At 41.3% G+C, this 19530-nt stretch overlaps 1 protein-coding gene across 1 annotated transcript in view; it reads left to right on the top strand.

Moving 5' to 3' along the window:
- The window catches only part of LOC121276720 (transient receptor potential cation channel subfamily M member 6-like), a 195206-nt gene extending 194512 nt beyond the window's left edge, over positions 1 to 694 (top strand). The window contains exon 38 of the mRNA XM_041185268.1: positions 612 to 694. Coding sequence (XP_041041202.1) covers positions 612 to 694 — 83 coding nt within the window. The remainder of the gene's footprint in view (positions 1 to 611) is intronic.
- Positions 695 to 19530: the final 18836 nt, after the last annotated feature.

The raw sequence follows: 19530 nt of genomic DNA, 5'->3' as shown, positions 1-19530 counted from the left end.
ATTTTTTACTGAAGCCCTCAGTGAGAACTAACGAGGAGGTGGAAGGGAGAGGAGGCCATTCTTCAAGGGAGCTTGGAGCCATCACAGTCCGGTGCCAGGGAAAATGTCAGGCTTTACCTGATGCTCTTGGGGAGTGGCAGCAAGGTGAGTAGCTGGGAATTTGGGTTCCACCTGCTCATCAAAATTTGCAACTGGCAGTGGAGAAGAGGCAGCAGTGGTTCCGATGGAAGTGGGGGAGGGAGATTGAGATTGGACTGGAGAGGCAGCAGTAGGTCACAATCACTTTCCCTGCTGTTTGCCTTCCTGATATGGGTGGGGTGGAACAGAGGAAGTATATGCAGTTCACAATGTCACCTTCCAATGGATGAGGTATTGCTCTGGTCCCTTTGTACTGATATTGTGACTCCATTCACATTTCCAAGGATTGTATTTCTAGGGAAATTTTTCAAAAGAAGAATAAGTAAGAATGTGCTGCTGATATACCTAGAAACACCACTCGAGGAAAAAATTCAGGAATGCCATTGCTAAGCCACTGCACATAGCGAGCTGAGTCATTCTTCCTCCATTAGACATTTTCAACTCTTTGTATAATCTTTTCTGTTTAATTGCAGATCTAAGAAGAAACTTTTATAACCCAGGCAAAGTAAACCCTCCCCTTGAAGATGATGCTTCAGTAGTTAACACAAGATTGTGACTATTGGCTTCTAATTTTTTCACAAGGAAGAAGGCTAGAATCTATTGTTTGGAAACAGAGTATCTCTACATCACATGGAATGTTTAACTTTTTTTTAAATAATGCAGAAATGCTGACAATTATTAAATATCTGTTCAGTAATTGTGAAGCTGCCATTGTTAACGCTATGCCGATAATGTTTATGCTTAAATTTAGGTTTGTTTCATATTAAAATACACCTACAAGCATTGCCATTCAAAGAAGTCTGCCAGGGTGGTTCACTAGTGTCAGCATCTATTTCATCAATAGTTTGAACAATCAAGTGTTCAGAATAATTTTGAGTGAAGTTGTAAACCTCAGTGACAGTCCCAGCAGAGAATTGGCAGGACTCTTTGGGTGTTCTAATGCACGAATCACAAAAGGTTACAATGCAGGTACAGTAGGCACTTAGAAAACCTAATAGAATGTTATCATTTATTGTGAGGGGAATTGATTACAAAAGTAGGAAGCTTATGCTTCAGTTGTACAGGGCACTGGTGAGACCACATCTGGAGTATTGTGTACAGTACTGGTCTCCTTATTTAAAGAAAGATGCAAATGCGTTAGAAACAGTTCAGAGAAGGTTTACTGGACTAATACCAGGAATGGGCGGGTTGTCTTATGAGGAAAGGCCGGACAGGTTAGGCTTGCATCGACTGGAATTTAGAAGAGTAAGAGGCGACTTAATTGAAACATTTAAGATCTTGAGGGGTCTTGACAGGGTGGATGTGGAGAAGATGTTTCTCCTTGTAGGAGAATCTAGAACTAGGGGCCCACTGTTTAAAATAAGGGATCGCTCATTTAAAACAGAGATGAGGAGAATTTTTTTTCTCTCAGAGCGTTGTGAGCCTTTGGAACTCTCTTCCTCAGAAAGCAGTGGAAGCAGTCTTTGAATATTTTTGAGGCAGAGCTAGATAGATTCTTGATTAGCAAGGGGGCGAAAGGTTATTGGGGGTAGGCAGGAATGTGGAGTTGAGGTTACATTCAGATCAACCATGATCTTATTGAATGGTGGAGCAGGCTTGAGGGGCCTAGGGGCCTACTGCTGCTTCTAATTCGTATGCTCGTATGTATGTTCGTAAGTTAACATCATTTAATGTTTTCTCATAACTTCCCATCAAAGCACTCAAAAGACAAGTGGAAATTTCTTAAAGATTCATTGCTAGGTAAAATGAGAATTTGGTAGTTTATTCAGTTTATAACATGATTCTGTAAGTTAAATATTGGATATTTTGATCATCACTTATGGGTATATGTTGCTTCTTATATTTTCAATTCTCTTTCTGATTCTGAGTACAATGAAACTTTGGCCATTACAGTCAACTTTTGGCACGTGGTCATGTGACCTCAGCTATGTGTTAACAATTTGCTGATAACCTGTTCAACACTTCCAATTGTGAAGCAAATTGCTTTCCCCTTTCCACAGTACAATGCCCAGAAAATTTACCTCCTGTGATAAAGAGTTCTAATGCAACCATTTTATTTCCTTCATTATCAGACATAATTTAATAAAGGTTCATATTTCAGAAGAAATTCAGTGAGGGGTGCTACTGGTCCCTCACTGTCACTCTGGCAGGAGGCTGGTAACCACCTGTGTAAACAGCTTATTGTGTTTTCCTATATGTGCTGAATACTTGTTCTCCAGAGATATCTGCGCCCACAGTCAAGCTGTTCCAGTACAACTACAACACTGGCATCTACCCCACAAAGTGGAACATTGCCCAGGTCCGTCCTATATTCAAAAAGTAGGACAAATCCAATCCAATCTACTCTCATCAGCAAAGTGATGGAAGATGTTGTCAACAGTGCTACCAAGTGGCCCTTACTTATATGTAACCTGCTCACTGATGTTCAGTTTGGGTTCCGCCAGGGCTGTTTGCTTCCTTGATCTAAAGGAACAGCCTTCATTACAGCCTTGATCAAAAATGGACAAAAGAGTTTAATTCCAGATGTGAGGTGGGAGTAACTGCCCTTGACATCAAGGCATCATTTGACTGAACATGGCATCAAGGAACCCTAGAAAAATTGAACTCAATGGGAATCAGGGATAAAACTTTCCACTGGTCAGAGTCATATCCAAGACAAAGGAAGATGGTTGTGATTACCGAAGGTTAATCTCAGTCCCAGGGTACCCCTGCAGGAGTTCCTCATGGCAGCATTCGAAGCCCAACTACCTTCAGGCTCTTCATCAATGATGTACCCTCCATCGTAAGGTCTGAAATGGATACACTGTAGCAACTCTCCAAGGCTCCTTCAACAGCACCTTCACAAGAACAAAGCTAGGAGCATGAGTAGGCCATCTAGCCCATTGAGTCTGCTCTGCCATTTGATATGATCATAGTTGATCTGACTGTGGCCTCAATTCCGGTTTCCTGTCTGCCTCCCATAATCCTTGACTCCCTTGTCAATCAAAAATCTAACTCAGCCTTGAATATATTCAATGATCCAACCTCCACTGCTCTCTGGGGAAGAGAATTCTATGCACTGAGGGAAAAGAAATTCCCCTTGGGCAGGTTCTTCCCCCCCCATTGGGGGCTTGTGCAGGACCGGGCGGGTTCCTGATTGGGGGTGCGCCGCCATTTTACGTGGGCGAGCCAATTAAGGCCCGCCCAGCATGACATCTGCCCGGAAACGCTGTGTGCTCCCTGTGTGGGCGGGGAGGGATTCCCTGAGTCGGGAGTGCGTTCTTTTCCGCATGCGCACAAAAGAGCGCACAGGTCTCCCTGAGGCAAAGTGCTGCCTCAGGGAGATTGCTTTAACTTTTAAAAGGATGAAAAAAATGTTATTGACATGTCCCCTCATGTGACACTGTCATATGAACCGGGACATGTCAATTACTTTTATTAAAAATGTAACACAAATTGTAAAACCCTTATGAAACCTCATCCCGCCCCGGTGGATGAGGTTTCATGTTTTTTCTGAAGGCCGCCTGGGCTCTTCGCCCGCCGCCAACCTTAAGGTTGGACGGGCAGGTCCATTAATCATTTTAATTACTTTTTTTTAATGGCCTTAATAGGCTGTTGACAGGTTGGCAGGCCTTCGGCCGACTTGGCTGCGCGCCTGCCAAGTTGAAAATCTAAATGAAGCGCAGTGACATCAGGACACTCGCCCGACGTCGCTCCGCATAATTTTACGCATCAGCAACCAGGCCCCTCCCTCGCTCGCCAACCCGAAATGCTGCCCCTCATCTTATTAAATGGAAGACCTCTAATTTTTAAACTGTGTCCCCTGTACTAGACTTGCCAAATGGGGAAACATCCTCTCAGCTTCCACCCTGTCAAGTCCCCTCAGGATCTTATATGTTTTAATAAGATCACCTTTTTTCTCTAAATTTCTCTAAAAATAAGATCACCTAAATTCTTCTGAACTCCAATGATTATAGGCCCAAGCTCATCGACCTTTCCTAATAAGACAATCCATTCATCCCAGGAATCAGTCAGGTGAACCTTCTCTGAACTGCTTCTAATGTAATTATAGCCTTTAAGTAAGGAGACCAAATCTGTATGCAGTCCTCCAGATATGTTCTCACGAAAGCCCTGTACAGCTGTAGCAACACTTCCCTATTTTTATACTCTATTCTCCTTACAGTAAATGGCGACATTCCATTTGCCTTCCTAATCACTCTACATATTCTTTTTTTGCTCTTAATGTACATCCAAATTCCTCTCTACTGCATGGTTCTGCAGTCTCTCATGATTTAAATGATATAATTATTTTCTATTCTTCCTGCCAAAATTGGCAAGTTCACGTTTTCCCACATTGTACTCCATCCACCAAACTTTTGCCCATTCACTTAACAAATCTATTCCTTTGTAGGCTCTTTGTCCTCTTCACAACTTACTTTCCTACCTACCTTTGTGCCATTAGCAAATTTAGTAACTATGCATTTGGTGCCTTCATCTAAGTCATTGGTGTAGATTATAAATAGTTGAGGCCCCTGCACTGATCCCTGTGGCATTCCACTAGTTACAGCTTGCCAACCCAAAAATGATCCACTTATCCCTATTTTCTGCTTCATGTTAGCTAACTAATCCTCTATCCATGCTAATATATATTACCCCTACACAATGAGCTCTTATCTTGTGTACTAACCTTTGATATGACACCTTACTGAATGCCTTTTGGAAATCCAAGTATATTACATCCACAGGTTCCCTTTTATCCAAAACAAAAACAGAATTACCTGGAAAAACTCAGCAGGTCTGGCAGCATCGGCGGAGAAGAAAAGAGTTGACGTTTCGAGTCCTCATGACCCTTCGACAGAACTTGCGTTCGAGTCCAAGAAAGAGTTGAAATATAAGCTGGTTTAAGGTGTGTGTGTGGGGGGGCGGAGAGATAGAGAGACAAAGAGGTGGAGGGGGGGTGGGGGGGTATGGTTGTAGGGACAAACAAGCAGTGATAGAAGCAGATCATCAAAAGATGTCAACGACAATAGTACAATAGAACACATAGGTGTTAAAATTAAAGTTGGTGATTCTATGTGTTCTATTGTACTATTGTCGTTGACATCTTTTGATGATCTGCTTCTATCACTGCTTGTTTGTCCCTACAACCACACCCCCCCACCACCCCCTCCACCTCTTTGTCTCTCTATCTCTCCGCCCCCCACGCACACACCTTAAACCAGCTTATATTTCAACTCTTTCTTGGACTCGAACGCAAGTTCTGTCGAAGGGTCATGAGGACTCGAAACGTCAACTCTTTTCTTCTCCGCCGATGCTGCCAGACCTGCTGAGTTTTTCCAGGTAATTCTGTTTTTGTTTTGGATTTCCAGCATCCGCAGTTTTTTTGTTTTTATATTTTTTTTCCCTTTTATCCATCTCGCTTGTTACTTAGAGAACTCTAATAAATAATCAAACATAATTTCCATTTCACAAAACCATGTTGACTCTGCCTGATTGCAATATAATTTTTCAGATGTCCTGCCATTACCACCTTAGTAATGGATTCTAGCATTTTCCCTATGACAGATGTCAGGCTAACTAGCTTATAGTTTGCTTCTTTCTGCCTCTCTCCTTTCTGAAATAGAGGTGTGACGTGCGATTTTCCAATCTGCTAGGATCTTTCCAGAATCTAGAAAGTTTTTGATGCATTGGTAATTTTCAGTATCTCTGCACTCCTTTTTATTATGACCCTAGGATGCAAGTTATCAGATCCATGGGACTTATCAGCCATTAATTCTAATACTTTTCCCAGAAACTTTTCCCTAGTGATTGTGATTATTCTAAATTCCTTTCTTCCCTTTACCTCTTGATTATTAAATATTTTGGGGATGTTTTTTGTGTCTTCTACAGTGAAGACAGATATAAAATACCTGTTCAATGCTTCCGTCATTTCCATGTTTCCCATTATTAGTTCCCCAGTTTCACCTCTAAAAGACCGACACTAACTTTAGTTACACTTTTCATTTTTAAATACTTGAATGAACTCTTACTATCTGTTTTCATATTTCTAGCCTGCTGTCTCTCATACACTAATTTCTCCTTTTTTTTAATTCATTCTTTGCTGGTTTCTAAAATTTGTCCAATCTTCTGACCTACCTCTAATCTTCAAAACATACCTTCTTAATTAGCCATTCACCTTCTCATCAAGTCTTTCTTTCTCAATATAATATATCTTTGCTGAGAGTTATGAGACATCTCTTTAAATGCAAACCTCCTTAAATCCATTGTGTCTCTTCTGTCTTTCCTTTTAACCAATTTATCCAGTTCATTTTAGGCAACCCTGCTCTCATACCCTTGTAATTGCCTTTATTTAAGTTTAAGGCACTAGTCTTAGACCCAGACTTCTCACCCTCAATCTGAATGTGAAATTCTATCATATTGTGATCACTGTTGCCTAAAGGCTCCTTTACCATGAGGTCATTAATTAATTCTGCCTCTTTGCACATTATCAGGCCTAAAATAGCCTGCTCCCTTGGTGGCCTCTATGATCTGGTGTGTCTTGGCTGTACAGATTGCACCCTAACTTCAATAACCTCTACAGAGTTTTAAATTGAATTCTTTCAATATTATTCATTCAAATATGGAAGTTAGAATATCATAAAGAACATTCATCTAACTGGGCAATGATCATAATCATGCTTCCTGTAATATATATATGAAGGGCCTTATTGTGCAAATGAATACACCCGCAGGCTCACGTCTCTGGAGAGATGACTATTGCCTAAAATAATTTGGAAACCAAACATAAAAAGTCCAAGTGGAATACTGATGTATTAATAATTGGCTAAATGAAAACAAAACCTCTGTTACAACACCAGGAAGACAAATGGCAGATTTAAAACAGAAATGTATTGGATTGTACAGTTTAGGAATAATTGGAAAATCTTGGGCTTGATATTCCTTTCCGTTGTGGTGAAAGTCTGAATATTTTACAGAAAAATGTGCCAAGGATAGTATTTATAAAATGAACCAAGATTTTATATATATAAAAACAGCCCATAGAAAACCAGAAAGAAAGCCTTGTGAAGGTTGGAAGTTGTCAACAAACAGCTGAAATTAATATCATATCAAAATTAATATCCCTGGAGTGCACATCCTATTCTATTTGGGAACTCCAGGACATTTTCGCTATCCTGGGAAACCAGATATGCAGAAAGTGTTGCCAGCTGCAGCAGCTTGAAATCTGGGTTTTGGCACTTGACCAGCAGCTGGCATCACTGCGGCACACCCGCAGAGGTTGAGAGCTTTGTGGATAGCCTGTTTATAGATGTGGTCACCCCACAGCTTAAGAGTATGCAGGGAGAGAGGGAATTGGTGACCACCAGGCAGTCAAGAGGAACCAGGCAGGTCGTGAAGAAATCCCCGAGTGCATCTCACTATCTGAATGATATCAGCAAAAGGATGGAAAGTGTCATTGACAGTGCTATCAAGCGGTGCTTACTCAGCAATAACCTGCTCACTGATGCCACAGCCACTTAGTTCCTGACCTCACTACAGCCTTGGTCCAAACATGGACAAAAGAGCTGAACTCGGGGAGGAGGTGAGAGTGACTGCTCCTGACATAAAGGCATCATTTGACTGTATGTGGCACCAGGGTACCCTAGCAAAACTGGAGTCAATAGGAATCAGGGGGAAAATGCTCCGCTAGTTGGAGTCATAGCTAGCACAAAAGAAGTTGTGGTTGTTGGAGGTCAATCATCTTAGTCCCGGGACATCATTGTAGGAGTTCCTCAGGGTAGTGTCCTAGGCCCAGCCATCTTCAGCTGCTTCATCAATGACCTTCCCTCCATCATAAGATCAGAAGTAGGGATGATCGCTGATGATTGCACAATATTCAGCACCACTTGCAACTCCTCAGAAACTGAAGCAGTCCATATCCAAATGCAGCAAGACCTAGACAATATTCAGGCTTGGGCTGATAAGTGGCAAATAACATTTGTGCCACCCAATTGCCAGGCAATAGCCATCCACAGCAAGAGAGAATCTAACCTTTGCACCTTGACATTTAATGGCATTACAATCACTGATTCCCCCCACTATCAGCTTCCTGGGGTTACCATTGACCAGAAGCTAAACTGGACAAGTCATATAAATACTATGGCTACAAGAGAAGGTCAGAGGCTAGGAATTCTGTGAAGAGTAACTCACCTCCTGACTCCCCAAAACCTGTCCACCATCTGCAAGGCACAAGTCAGGAGTATGATGGAATATGATCCACTTGCCTGGATAAATGCAGCTCCAACAACACTGAAGAATCTTGACACCATTCAGGGCAAAAGCAGCCTGCTTGCTTGGAACCCCATCCACCACAATGAACATCCACTCCCTCCACCACCAACGCACTGTGGCAGCAGTGTGTACTATCTACAAATGGACTGCAGCAACTCACCAAATGTCCTTCAACAGCACCTTCCAAACTCGTGACCTCTACCACCTAGAAGGACAAGGGCAGCAGATGCATGGGAACACCTGCAAGTTCCCCTCCAAGTCACATATCATCCTGTCTTGGAACTATATTGCCGTTCCTGCACTGTCGCTGGGTCAAAATCATGGAGCTCCCTCCCTAACAGCACTGTAGGTGTTCCTGACAGCAGCATTTCAAGAAGGCAGCTCACTTCTCAAGGTCAATTGGCAATAAATAAAGTGATTGGCAATAAATGCTGGCCTAGCCAATGATATCACAGAATCACACAGTGCAGAAGAGGCCTTTCGGCCCATTGAAGACCGATACGTGAGAAACACCTGACCTATCTACCTAATCCCATTTACTAGCACTTGGCCCATAGCCTTGAATGTTATGATGTGCCAAGTGCTCATCCAGGTACTTTTTAAATGATGTGAGGCAACCCGCCTCCACCACCCTCCCAGGCAGTGCATTCCAGACCGTCACCACCCTCTGGGTAAAAAAGTTTTTCCTCACATCCCCCTAAACCTCCTGCCCCTCACTTTGAACTTATGTCCCCTTGTGACTGACCCTTCAACTAAGGGGAACAGCTACTCCCTATCCACCCTGTCCATGCCCCTCATAATCTTGTACACCTCGATCAGGTGGTCCCTCAGTCTTCCCTGCTCCAATGAAAACAACCCAAGTCTATCCAATCTTTTCATAAATTAAAAGTTTCATCCCAGGCAACATCCTGGTGAATCTCCTCTGCACTTCCTCCAGTGCAATCACATCCTTCCTATAATGTGGCGACCAGAACTGCACAACAGTACTCCAGCTGTGGCCTCACCAAGTTTCTATACAACTCCAACATGACCTCCCTACTTTTGTAATCTATGCCTCGATTGATAAAGGCAAGTATCCCATAGGCTTTTTTCGCCACCCCACTAACATGCCTTCAGAGATCTATGGACGCACATACCAAGGTCTCTTTGTTCCTCAGAACGTCCTAGTGTCATGCCGTTCATTGAATACTTCCTTGTCAAATTACTCCTTCCAAAGTGTATCACCTCACACTTTTCAGGGTTAAATTCCATCTGCCACTTATCTGCCCATTTGACCATCCCGTCTATATCTTCCTGTAGCCCAAGACATTCAACCTCACTACTAATCACCCAGCCAATCTTTGTGTCATCTGCAAACTTACTAATCCTATCCCCCACATAGTCATCTATGTCGTTTATATAAATGACAAATAATTGGGGACCGAGAACAGATCCCTGTGGTTTGCCTCTGGACACTGGCTTCCAGTCACTAAAGCATCCTACTGTCATCACCCTCTCTCTGTCTCCTACAACTAAGCCAATTTTGAATCCACCTTATCAAATTACCCTGTATCCCATGTGCATATGCCTTCTTTATAAGTCTCCCATGTGGGACTTTGTCAAAGGCTTTGCTGAAATCCATATAAACTACTTGAATTGCACTACCCTCATCTACACGCCTGTAATTGTGCCATAAGGTTTAGGTTAGCCATTAAAAAGGACAAGGAGCAATCGAGAGAAAGCATAACTAACTGGGGAAAAGCCAACTTCAATGGGGTAATAATGGATCTGACCTAGATAAATTGGAATCCAAGATAAGCAGGCAAAACTGTAAATATCAATGGGCTGCCTTTAAAGAAGAGATAGCTCAAGCACAGTCAAGGTATATTTCCACAAAGGGGAAAGGTAGAACAGACAAATCCAGAGTTCCCTGGATGACAAAAGAGATAGAGATTAAGCCGAAGCAGTAAAAGTGTGCTTATGGCAGATGTCAGATGGATAACATAATTGAGAACCAGGTTGAATATAGAAGGTTCAGAGAGAAATTGAACAAGCATATAAGGGAAGCAAAGTGGGGGTTAGAGAAGAGATCAGCAGCTAACGTAAAGGGGGATCCCAAGGTCTTAGGCATATAAATCATAAAAGGGTGGTAAAAGGTATAGGGTCAATTAGGAACCAAAAAGAAGATTTAGGCAAGGTGAAGGGCTGAGGAATTAAATGAATACTTTGTATCTGACTTTTCCAGGGAAGATGATGCTGCCCAGGTCGTGGTGAAAGAGGAGGTAATTCAGACAGTTGAAAGGTTTAAAATTGACAAGGTGGAGGTATTGGATAGACTGTTTCTACTTAAAGTTGATGAGGCATCAGGACCAGTTAAGATGCAGCCAAGGATTCTGAAGGAAGTAATTGGTAATTGCGGAGGCACTGGCCATAACTTTCCAATCTTTCTTAGACTCAGGGGTGATGCAGAGGACTGGAGAATTGAAAATGTTGCACCCTTGTTCAAAAAAGGGTGTAAAGTTAGGTCCAGCAACTATGGGCCAATCAGTTTAACTTCAATGGTGGGGAAGCTTTAGAAATGATAATTTGGGGCAAAATGAATAGTTACTTGGGTAAATGTGGATTAATTAAGGAAAGCCGATGTTAATTTGTTAAAGGCAAATCATCTTTACCTTTTTTTAATGAAGTAACAGAAAGATTTTATGGGGTAATACTGTTGGTGTGGTGAATATGGACTTCCAAAAGGCATTTGATAAAGTGTCATATAACAGACTTGTAAGCAAAGTTAGAGCTCATGGGTTAAAAGGGACAGTAGCAACATGGATATGAAATTAGCTGAGTGACAGGAAACAAAGAGTAGTGGTGAACGGTTGTTTATCAGGCTGGAGGAAGGTTTATAGTGGAGTTCCCCACAAATCAGTGTTAGGAACCTACTGTTCCTTACATGTATTATTGACTAAACCTTGGTATACAGGGCACAACTTCAAATTTTGTGGATGATACGAAACTTGGAATTATTGTGAACAATGAGGAGGATAGAGTAGGACTTCACTAGGAAATAGGCAAGCTGGTGGCAAAATTTCATACAGAGAACTGTGAAATGATTCATTTTGGTAAGCAGAACATAGAGAGTCAATGTAAAATAAAGGATACAATCTTAGAGGGGTGCAGGAGCCAAGGGACCATGGTGTATATGTGCATAAATCAATGAAGGAGGCAGAACAGGTTGAGAGCATGGCAAATAAAGCATATGTGATCGTGGACTTTGTCAATAGTGACATAGAGTCAAAGTGTTACTGGTGAGGCCAGCATTTGCTGTTCATCCCTAATTGCTCTTGAGGAGGTAGTGATGAGCTGCCTCCTTAAACTGCTGTGGTCCCCGCGGTGTAGGTACACCCACAGTGCTGTTAGGGAGGGAGTTCCAGGATTTTGACCCAGCGACAGTGAAGGAACGGCGATGCATTTCCAAGTCAGGATGGTGTGTGGCTTGGAGGGGAACTTCCAGGTGGTGATGTTACCATGCCCTTGTCCTTCTAGATGGTAGCAGTCATAGGTTTGGAAGGTGCTGTCTAAGGAGACTTGGTGAATTCTTGCAGTGCATCTTGTAAATGGTACACACTGCTGCTACTGTGCATCCATGCTGGAGGTAGTGAATGTTTGTGGATGGGGTGCCAATCAAGTGGGCTGCTTTGTTCCAGATGGTGTCAAGCTTCTTGAGAATTGTGGGAGCTGCACTCATCCAGACAAGCGGAGAGTATTGCATCACACCCCTGACTTGTGCCTTGTAGAGTAAACGGGCTTTGAGGAGTCAGGAGGTGACTTACTCATTGCATGATTCCTAGCCTCTGACCAGCTCTTGTAGCCACAGTATTTATATGGCTAGTCCAGTTCGGTTTCTGGTCAATGGTGATAGTTGATAATGGGGGAATTCAACCTTAGCAATGCCATTGAATGTCAAGGGAAAATGATTAGATTCTCTTGCTGGAGATGGTCATTGCCTGGCACTTGTGTGGTGCAAATGTTACTTGCCACTTATCAGCCCAAGCCTGGATGTTGTCCAGGTCTTGCCGCGTTTGGACATGGACAGCTACAGTACCTGAGGATTCGTGAATGGTGCTGAATATCCCTACCTCTGACCTTGTGATGGAAGAAAGGTCATTGATGAAGCAGCTGAAGATGGTTGGGCCTAGGACACTAGCCTGAGGAACTCCTGCAGTGATGTCCTGGAACTAAGATGATTGACATCCAACAATCATAACCATCTTCCTTTGTGCTAGATATGACTCCAAACCATCGGAGTGTTTTCCCTCGATTCCCTTTGATACCAGTTTAGCTAGGGCTTCCTGATGCCACACTCGGTCAAATGCGGCCTTGATGTGACTCAAGATCCATAGCAATACGATTGACTTAACTGCCTCTGAAATGGCCTTGTATGTCATTCGGTTCAAGGGTATTTAGGGATGGCCAATGGATGCTGGTCTTACCTATGATGCCCACATTCCATGAAAGAATAAGTAGAGGGCAGAATTTTTTGCTGAGTGGGCGGGCGCACACCCAACCCGCTCGAGCATAAAAAGATGGGTGATGACGTCGGGTGAGCATCCCGATGTCATTGTGCATTCGCACGATATTTCACTTAACGGGCCAGGAGCACGCAGGAGTTGGAGCCATGCCCGCCATTAATTAGTAGGCCAGTTAAGGCTCGTAACAACCCAACTGATGGCGATTTAATGGTGCCCATCAATTGTTCGCTTATCGCATGGGCAAAACGGGCAGGCCACATTTTGCAAAACCTCATCCAAGGGCATGATAAGAAGGGTCAGCAGCCACCTCCTCCAGGAGGGCAGCGACGCGCTCATCCAAAAAGCAGGGGGCCGAGGGCCCACCTGACTTACCTGACATTTGCTGCTGCACTTGAGTCCATCTTTACAACAGCAGACAGACGTCCTTCCTTGGCAGCCTTTCTGGGGCTGCATGGGCTGTTTTTAAACTGGCCAGTAGGCCGCCATTGGTTCCAGTGTGCCACAGGAACTCGCCCCCCCTTCAGCCTTTCCCAGTCAGTGACGAGCCCCGTTTCATACTGGGCGGGCTTTAATTGACCCCCTCTGAGCCTGCCTGACGAGGGAAAGTTCTACCCATTAAGAAAAAGGGTTTGTGGCTGTGGATGTTGGCAGCATTGGGGTAGTGGGTGTTGGTGGAGAATGCAAATAACAGAAGGTAAGGGGAGCTTACCAACAAAGCTACCTTGGCTGAATCTTAAAGGATGGGATGGAATTGATGGGAGGGATGGGAGTGGCAAGGGAGGCGATTGCATAATATGGGAGGATCGGGTCCTGACCGTGATTTCCCCCTGGCGGGCCAATTAAAGCCCACCCAGTGTGAAATACGGCTTGTCACTGACTGGGAAGGGTTGAAGGAGGCGGGGGAATGGGGATGACATGGGAGGCATGGCATGGGAAGGGTGGATGAGATGATGGAACTGGTTAAGTGTGGCAAATTGGTGGGGATGATTATTTGTTACAACTTATTATTCAAAAGCTATTCTTTGTTCCAGAAATGAAGATTCATTAGATTTGAATGAAAATGTTTGAGAATAGCTGTGAGGTGAATTAAAGCATACATCAACATTGATTCTATAGATGAAGAAAATGATAACAGTCTCCAGGGTTTCTATATAGTCTTACTCCAATGTGGACTCAAGGAAGGAGCAGTTATAATGTTGCTATGAAAGTTGAATCCTAAGCAAGGACTTTGTTGTGAAACAAGATTGGTAGTTAGGTGGCTGTTTTCTTTGATGATAGATGCTGAAAATATAACAGGCAGATTTCAATGAAATAGAGTGTTGAATATTGCTGAAAAGAGAGACATGTTGCTGAAACATTTTACCTTGTAAGATCCTGAGGGGTCTTGAAGGGTGGATGTAGAGGGGATGTTTCCTCTTGTGGAAGAATCTAGAGCTAGGGGTCACTGTTTAAAAATAAGGGGTCGCTCATTTAAAACAGAGATGAGGCAATTTTTTTTTCCACTTAGAGGGTCATGAGCCTTTGGAACTCTCTTCCTTAAAAGGTGGTGGAAGCAGAGTCTTTGAATATTTTTAAGGCAGAGGCAGATAGATTCTTGGTAAAGGGCATGATAGGTTATCGGCAGTAGGTGGGATGCAGATTTCAGGTTACTATCAAATCAGCCATAATCTTATTAAAGACGGAGCAGGCTCGAGGGGCTGAATGGCCTACTCCTGCTCCTTGTTCATATGTTTATAAAAGCAAGGAAGTTATGTTAAACCTTCTGAAGGGCAATTAGGGATGGGCAATAAACGCTGGCCTAGCCAGCAATCCCCACATCCTATAAATGAACAAAAGTGATCCTGTATAAAACACTGGTTCGGCCTCAACTGGACTGTTCCTTCCAGTTCTGGTCACCACACTTTAGGAAGAATGTGAAGGCATTAGAAAGGCTGCAGAAAAGATGCACCAGGGATGAGTAACTTCAGTTTGGAAGATAGATTGGAGAAGTTTGGGACCATTTTCCTAGAGAAGGTTAAGAGGAGATTTTATGGAGGTATTCAAAATCATGAGAGGTCTGGACAGAGTAGATAGGGAGAACCTGTGCCCATTGGTGGAGAATAAAGAACCAGATGACACAGATTTAAGGTAATTGGCAAGAGAAAGAGTGGCAATATTGGAGGAGAAACCTTTTCACGCAATGATGATTAAGATGTGGAACGCATGACAATATGGTGGAGGTTGGAGCTAAGAGTGCTAACCAGCTCAATTTCTCACCCATGGAACCAAGGCGCATGGAGTTAGGATACAGGTCAGCCATGATCTCATTAAATGGTGGAACAGCATCGAGGGGCTGAATAGTCTACTCCCATTCCTATGTTCTTGTATAACAGCCAGTCTAGACTGAATAAGGGAAATTGTGATGGTGGATGATAAGCTGGAGTTTTGCTCAATTACCTCACAGACATTTTGCAGATATGGTCTTCAAGCTATTAGGTGTCATGGAACCCATTACATATCAATTATAGCCCTCTGTGGAAAGTGTGACCTTTCTGTACAAAATCATCTTTCAATTTCCTCTTCTATTCTTACAACTCCCATTTAAAAAGACACACAAACAGTTTTAGAATGATTTATTATACATTTTATTGTTTTTACTCTCCATTCTTCATTAAAGGAACATAAACATAGATTGTCATTTACAGTAAACATTCAGAAATATTTAATGTGCATTAAAAAGACTTCTACTATTGTTAAACTATTCTCCTTACAGAATTCAAATGTCAATGTTCTCAAATACAAGGTAACTTAAAACTTTTAAGTATTCGCAGGTTACTGAACAGAACAAACAGAAGAATTTTGTTATATACAAGGAAACAGAAGACTGAACTCTTACAGTGCCTTCCCCCAATGCATTAAGAATTCTCTGAAGCCTCTGTAACAAAGGCTTAGAATACAAACTCTTCGATTCCTCCCAATTCATTCTCAATAACCTTTAAGGGCTATGGCAAGGATAAGTTAAACGAACTCTCCTGATTTGGAGACAGTCTTTTTTTAAATGGGTATTAAAATGTCACTATCCTTTTCTCTTTATTCTTTATTGGGAAAACTAGGCGAAGTTCAAAGGCCCATAGTGCAATGTCACTAGCATAGCTGAAAAGAGTAGGAAAATATAACATTACTTTTGTTAAACTAGCAAATATTTCAGATTGTCTCAATTTCCTTTAACAGATCCCACAATATGATTCAGTTTTAATATTAAAGTAGTTCAGCTACCATAAGAAACCCCAAGTATCAATTGATTGCAATATTGTAAATAATTTTAGAAGATTGACAATTTAGCTATTTCCAAAATGGAATATAAATTCTGGTTAACTTTAATAATAGTTTGTGTTCCTACCTATCCTGTAACAGTTTATGTAGAATTTTACTATTACAATCAGTGTCCAGTTTATTTAAACACTACATTTATTAATAATTACAAATATTCATGTTTAGATGGTTATTTTTCTGTTAACAGTTACAATAATGAAAACAGGAAATAAAATGTTAATAGTTGAGTGAACCTTCAGGAAAATAGAAAATCTGCAGTCTGGTTTTAATCATGGAGTGGTATTAATGTGCTACCATAGTCCTTTAGAAATTAATAAGTATTATGGGCCACAGCAAATAGTAGTCATGGAAATCAGAGGAGATTCTAAAACATATGAAGGGAGAATTTTAATTAAACAAAATTTGAAGTTTCTGCAATGATATGATTTTATTTGTTTGGTCCAAATGGAACCATCTCATAGCTGTACTGAGCATGCTCATTTAGCACAGTGCATCAATGAAATGTGTTTTCTCAAGTGCATCAATGAACCGGACAGATAAATGAATTGCTGTGATTCACGGTCACTTTTTTGGACATGCACAGTATAAACGCAATGAAAGTTTCACTTTAGATGAAGATACAGCACCCTGAGACTGCCTGTCCCTTTTGGGTTTAACATTTGTGCCTAAAAGATTCCATGCCACTCAGACATCTTTATTAGTGTGAGTTATGGCACTCGAGATAGAAGAAAGCTCTCAAGGTTATAGGAGACATGCTGCCAATTCCAGAATCTTAATGTTTAATCATAAAAGTAACTAAAGGCTCAGCAATGGGGTGAATGTTGTGAAGAGTTTTAAATATATACAGACTGAACCTCAAAGGACTGAGAAACAACTGCCAGCTTACTCATAATTTTTAGTGATTTCCCAAATCCTTTGCATATTTATTAATAACATTCATTTTCAAACTCTTTGGGAGCTATAAGTTAAGATGGACAGTCCTGTCAGTGGATTTGTTTGTCATTTATTGAAATAAATCCTAATAGTAGAAAAGCCCACAAGATTCTAATTACAATCAGTTCTCCGATACATAAAAAGTTGATCACACTCAGTTGAGGCAATTGCATCAATATACCTTGCTCTGTCTCTTAATTATTCAGAAAATGTGTTTTTTCTTTATAAGAAAATTACAAAGCAGAATGCCAATCTGAACTACTGGCCTATAGTATATACAGAATCTATTAACAGAATGGATAAAGAACAGCAGCAGCAACTTGATGCCACGGTTTTTATCAAATACAAGTTGAACAAATATACAGAAAACAAGGGCCAGAGTTTTAGTATATTGTAAAGGCGCCAGCATGCAAAGCAAACCTTGTGTTTTCTGCAGTTACATAGCAGATATTTTCACAAAACAAATGCCTTGGATTATTGCTACTGTATCTAATGTATGTTTGGAATTCTAAACCTCATTAGAAGCCTTTTTGTCCGTGACACACAAAACAATGGAACATACAACAAACATGATTCGCTAAATTTCAGTTTGCGCATAAGAAATCCTTCTTTGCAGTCACAAGAAGATTTGGAATTAAATTATTTCAGCTGTATCAGCCAAAATCAAAAGGCTGCTTAAAATAAGAATGGGTTTAATCCAGATTCTGATAAAGGCATGAACAAAATATAGCGAGTTAATAGATTTATTCCACCCTTTCAATTTATTTTTTTTTGTGACATATGTGTTACACCGTGTGAAAAGATTGAGATTGCAATGTGGTTGTGGAGTTTCCCTTTCATAACTAAAATCATCAAATATTGGTCCTGCCTGCTTGAGTGGATGGACAAATCTAAACAGCTTGCACGGAGGACCAGAGTTGCATGACACTTACTATCAGGCTAAATAGTTGTGAATATAAACATTTCCATTTACAGAGTACAAACACGATCAGAGTATAAATATTGCCAATTATCTCCTTTGTGCTACACATCAAGCAATATGAGCATTAGGATTCAGTTGTTTCTGAATTTCTCAATTTGGATTCATTTGGATATTTTAGAGGTCTCTTCAGCAGATCTATTCAGATATTCCAATTACACCGCAAGAGCTCTGACAAAAGGCCATCGACCTGAAAGTTGACTCTGTACCTCTCTTCACAGGTTTTACCTGACCTGAGTATTTCCAGCACTTTTGTTTAAATTATTTTAAGTTGGTAAGTTGGTAAAAAATCAATTTGGTGGCACAGGAATTTTCTCTCAATAATTCTAAATCAATTCCTGCAAGAGACTGATAGGATTCTGAATTGAAAAATGGGACTTTGGAATATGAACACTGACTTCATCAGGCTGAAAACTAATTAATAGATAACTCTTGATTGCTAAACATGTCACCATGAACCTTCTATACCTTGTGACTGAGGATTAGTATTAAGTATGTAATATCTCAGGTGCTCTCTGAGCTTGCTAGCATTGGAACCAGTGTATGAGAATTCACCGGGACGAAAGGTCAGGAAAATCAACCCTAATAACTCTTCTGTAACTTTCCATTATTTAAGGTCTTTAAAATAAAGGTAGATTCAGCAAATTGTGGAATTACACCAGGGACCGTAAGGATCTAAAAGGGAAGATAAATTGATAATGCTGAGGAAAAGTTCCTCTTGAATCATTAATCTATCTTTCAGGTTGCCTGTTTTGTTTTCTCTTTCTGTTTTGGGCTTCAAATAATCATTGACACTTTATATCTAAAGTTACATTCATTTGTTTTGAAGGATTTCCATTGCGCAAAACAATACAATGTATCTTAAAATGCAGCCAATATTCCTAACGTCTCACAGACCTGAAAGCCTTGTCCGGGGTATTTTTTTTTCACCTCAGTTGTGCATTCCAAACCTTTCCTCTGACGTTCTACTGACCAAGATCCCTGAGTGGCAAACAGTGCAATAACCGCATCCAGCAGTGATTGTCATTAACAGGATGATTAACGTTAAGTCCAAAAAAGATGCATTCTTTTATTTATACACTTAGCATCAAGCCACAAAATAATTTTAACCATAACACCTTCAAAAGATTTTGTACACTTACAATGATGGTTTGATTGTGTTGTTTATGCTATTTACTGACATTTGCTTAGATGAGATACTTCTGTGAGCAGTGTTTTGTTCACTTTCCTAAGGAGTCAGTGATATGAGTGTGATGGAGGAGTTGCATTGTCACCTCCTGTGTTGCTCTCAGTGACACTTGGACACTTGTATAGCCATGCATGCATGCCTTCTCAGTGCTAATTGAACCTCTGATCTTAGAAGAGAACCAACAGCAGGCGGCTCAGCACTAAATTGAAAGATTTCAAAATCGAGTTTCC

Source organism: Carcharodon carcharias, chromosome 4, assembly GCF_017639515.1.
Source record: "Carcharodon carcharias isolate sCarCar2 chromosome 4, sCarCar2.pri, whole genome shotgun sequence".
Taxonomy (NCBI): Eukaryota; Metazoa; Chordata; class Chondrichthyes; order Lamniformes; family Lamnidae; genus Carcharodon; species Carcharodon carcharias.
The sequence above is the reverse complement of the archived record's forward strand: the minus strand, read 5'-3'. Positions and strand labels throughout refer to the sequence as shown.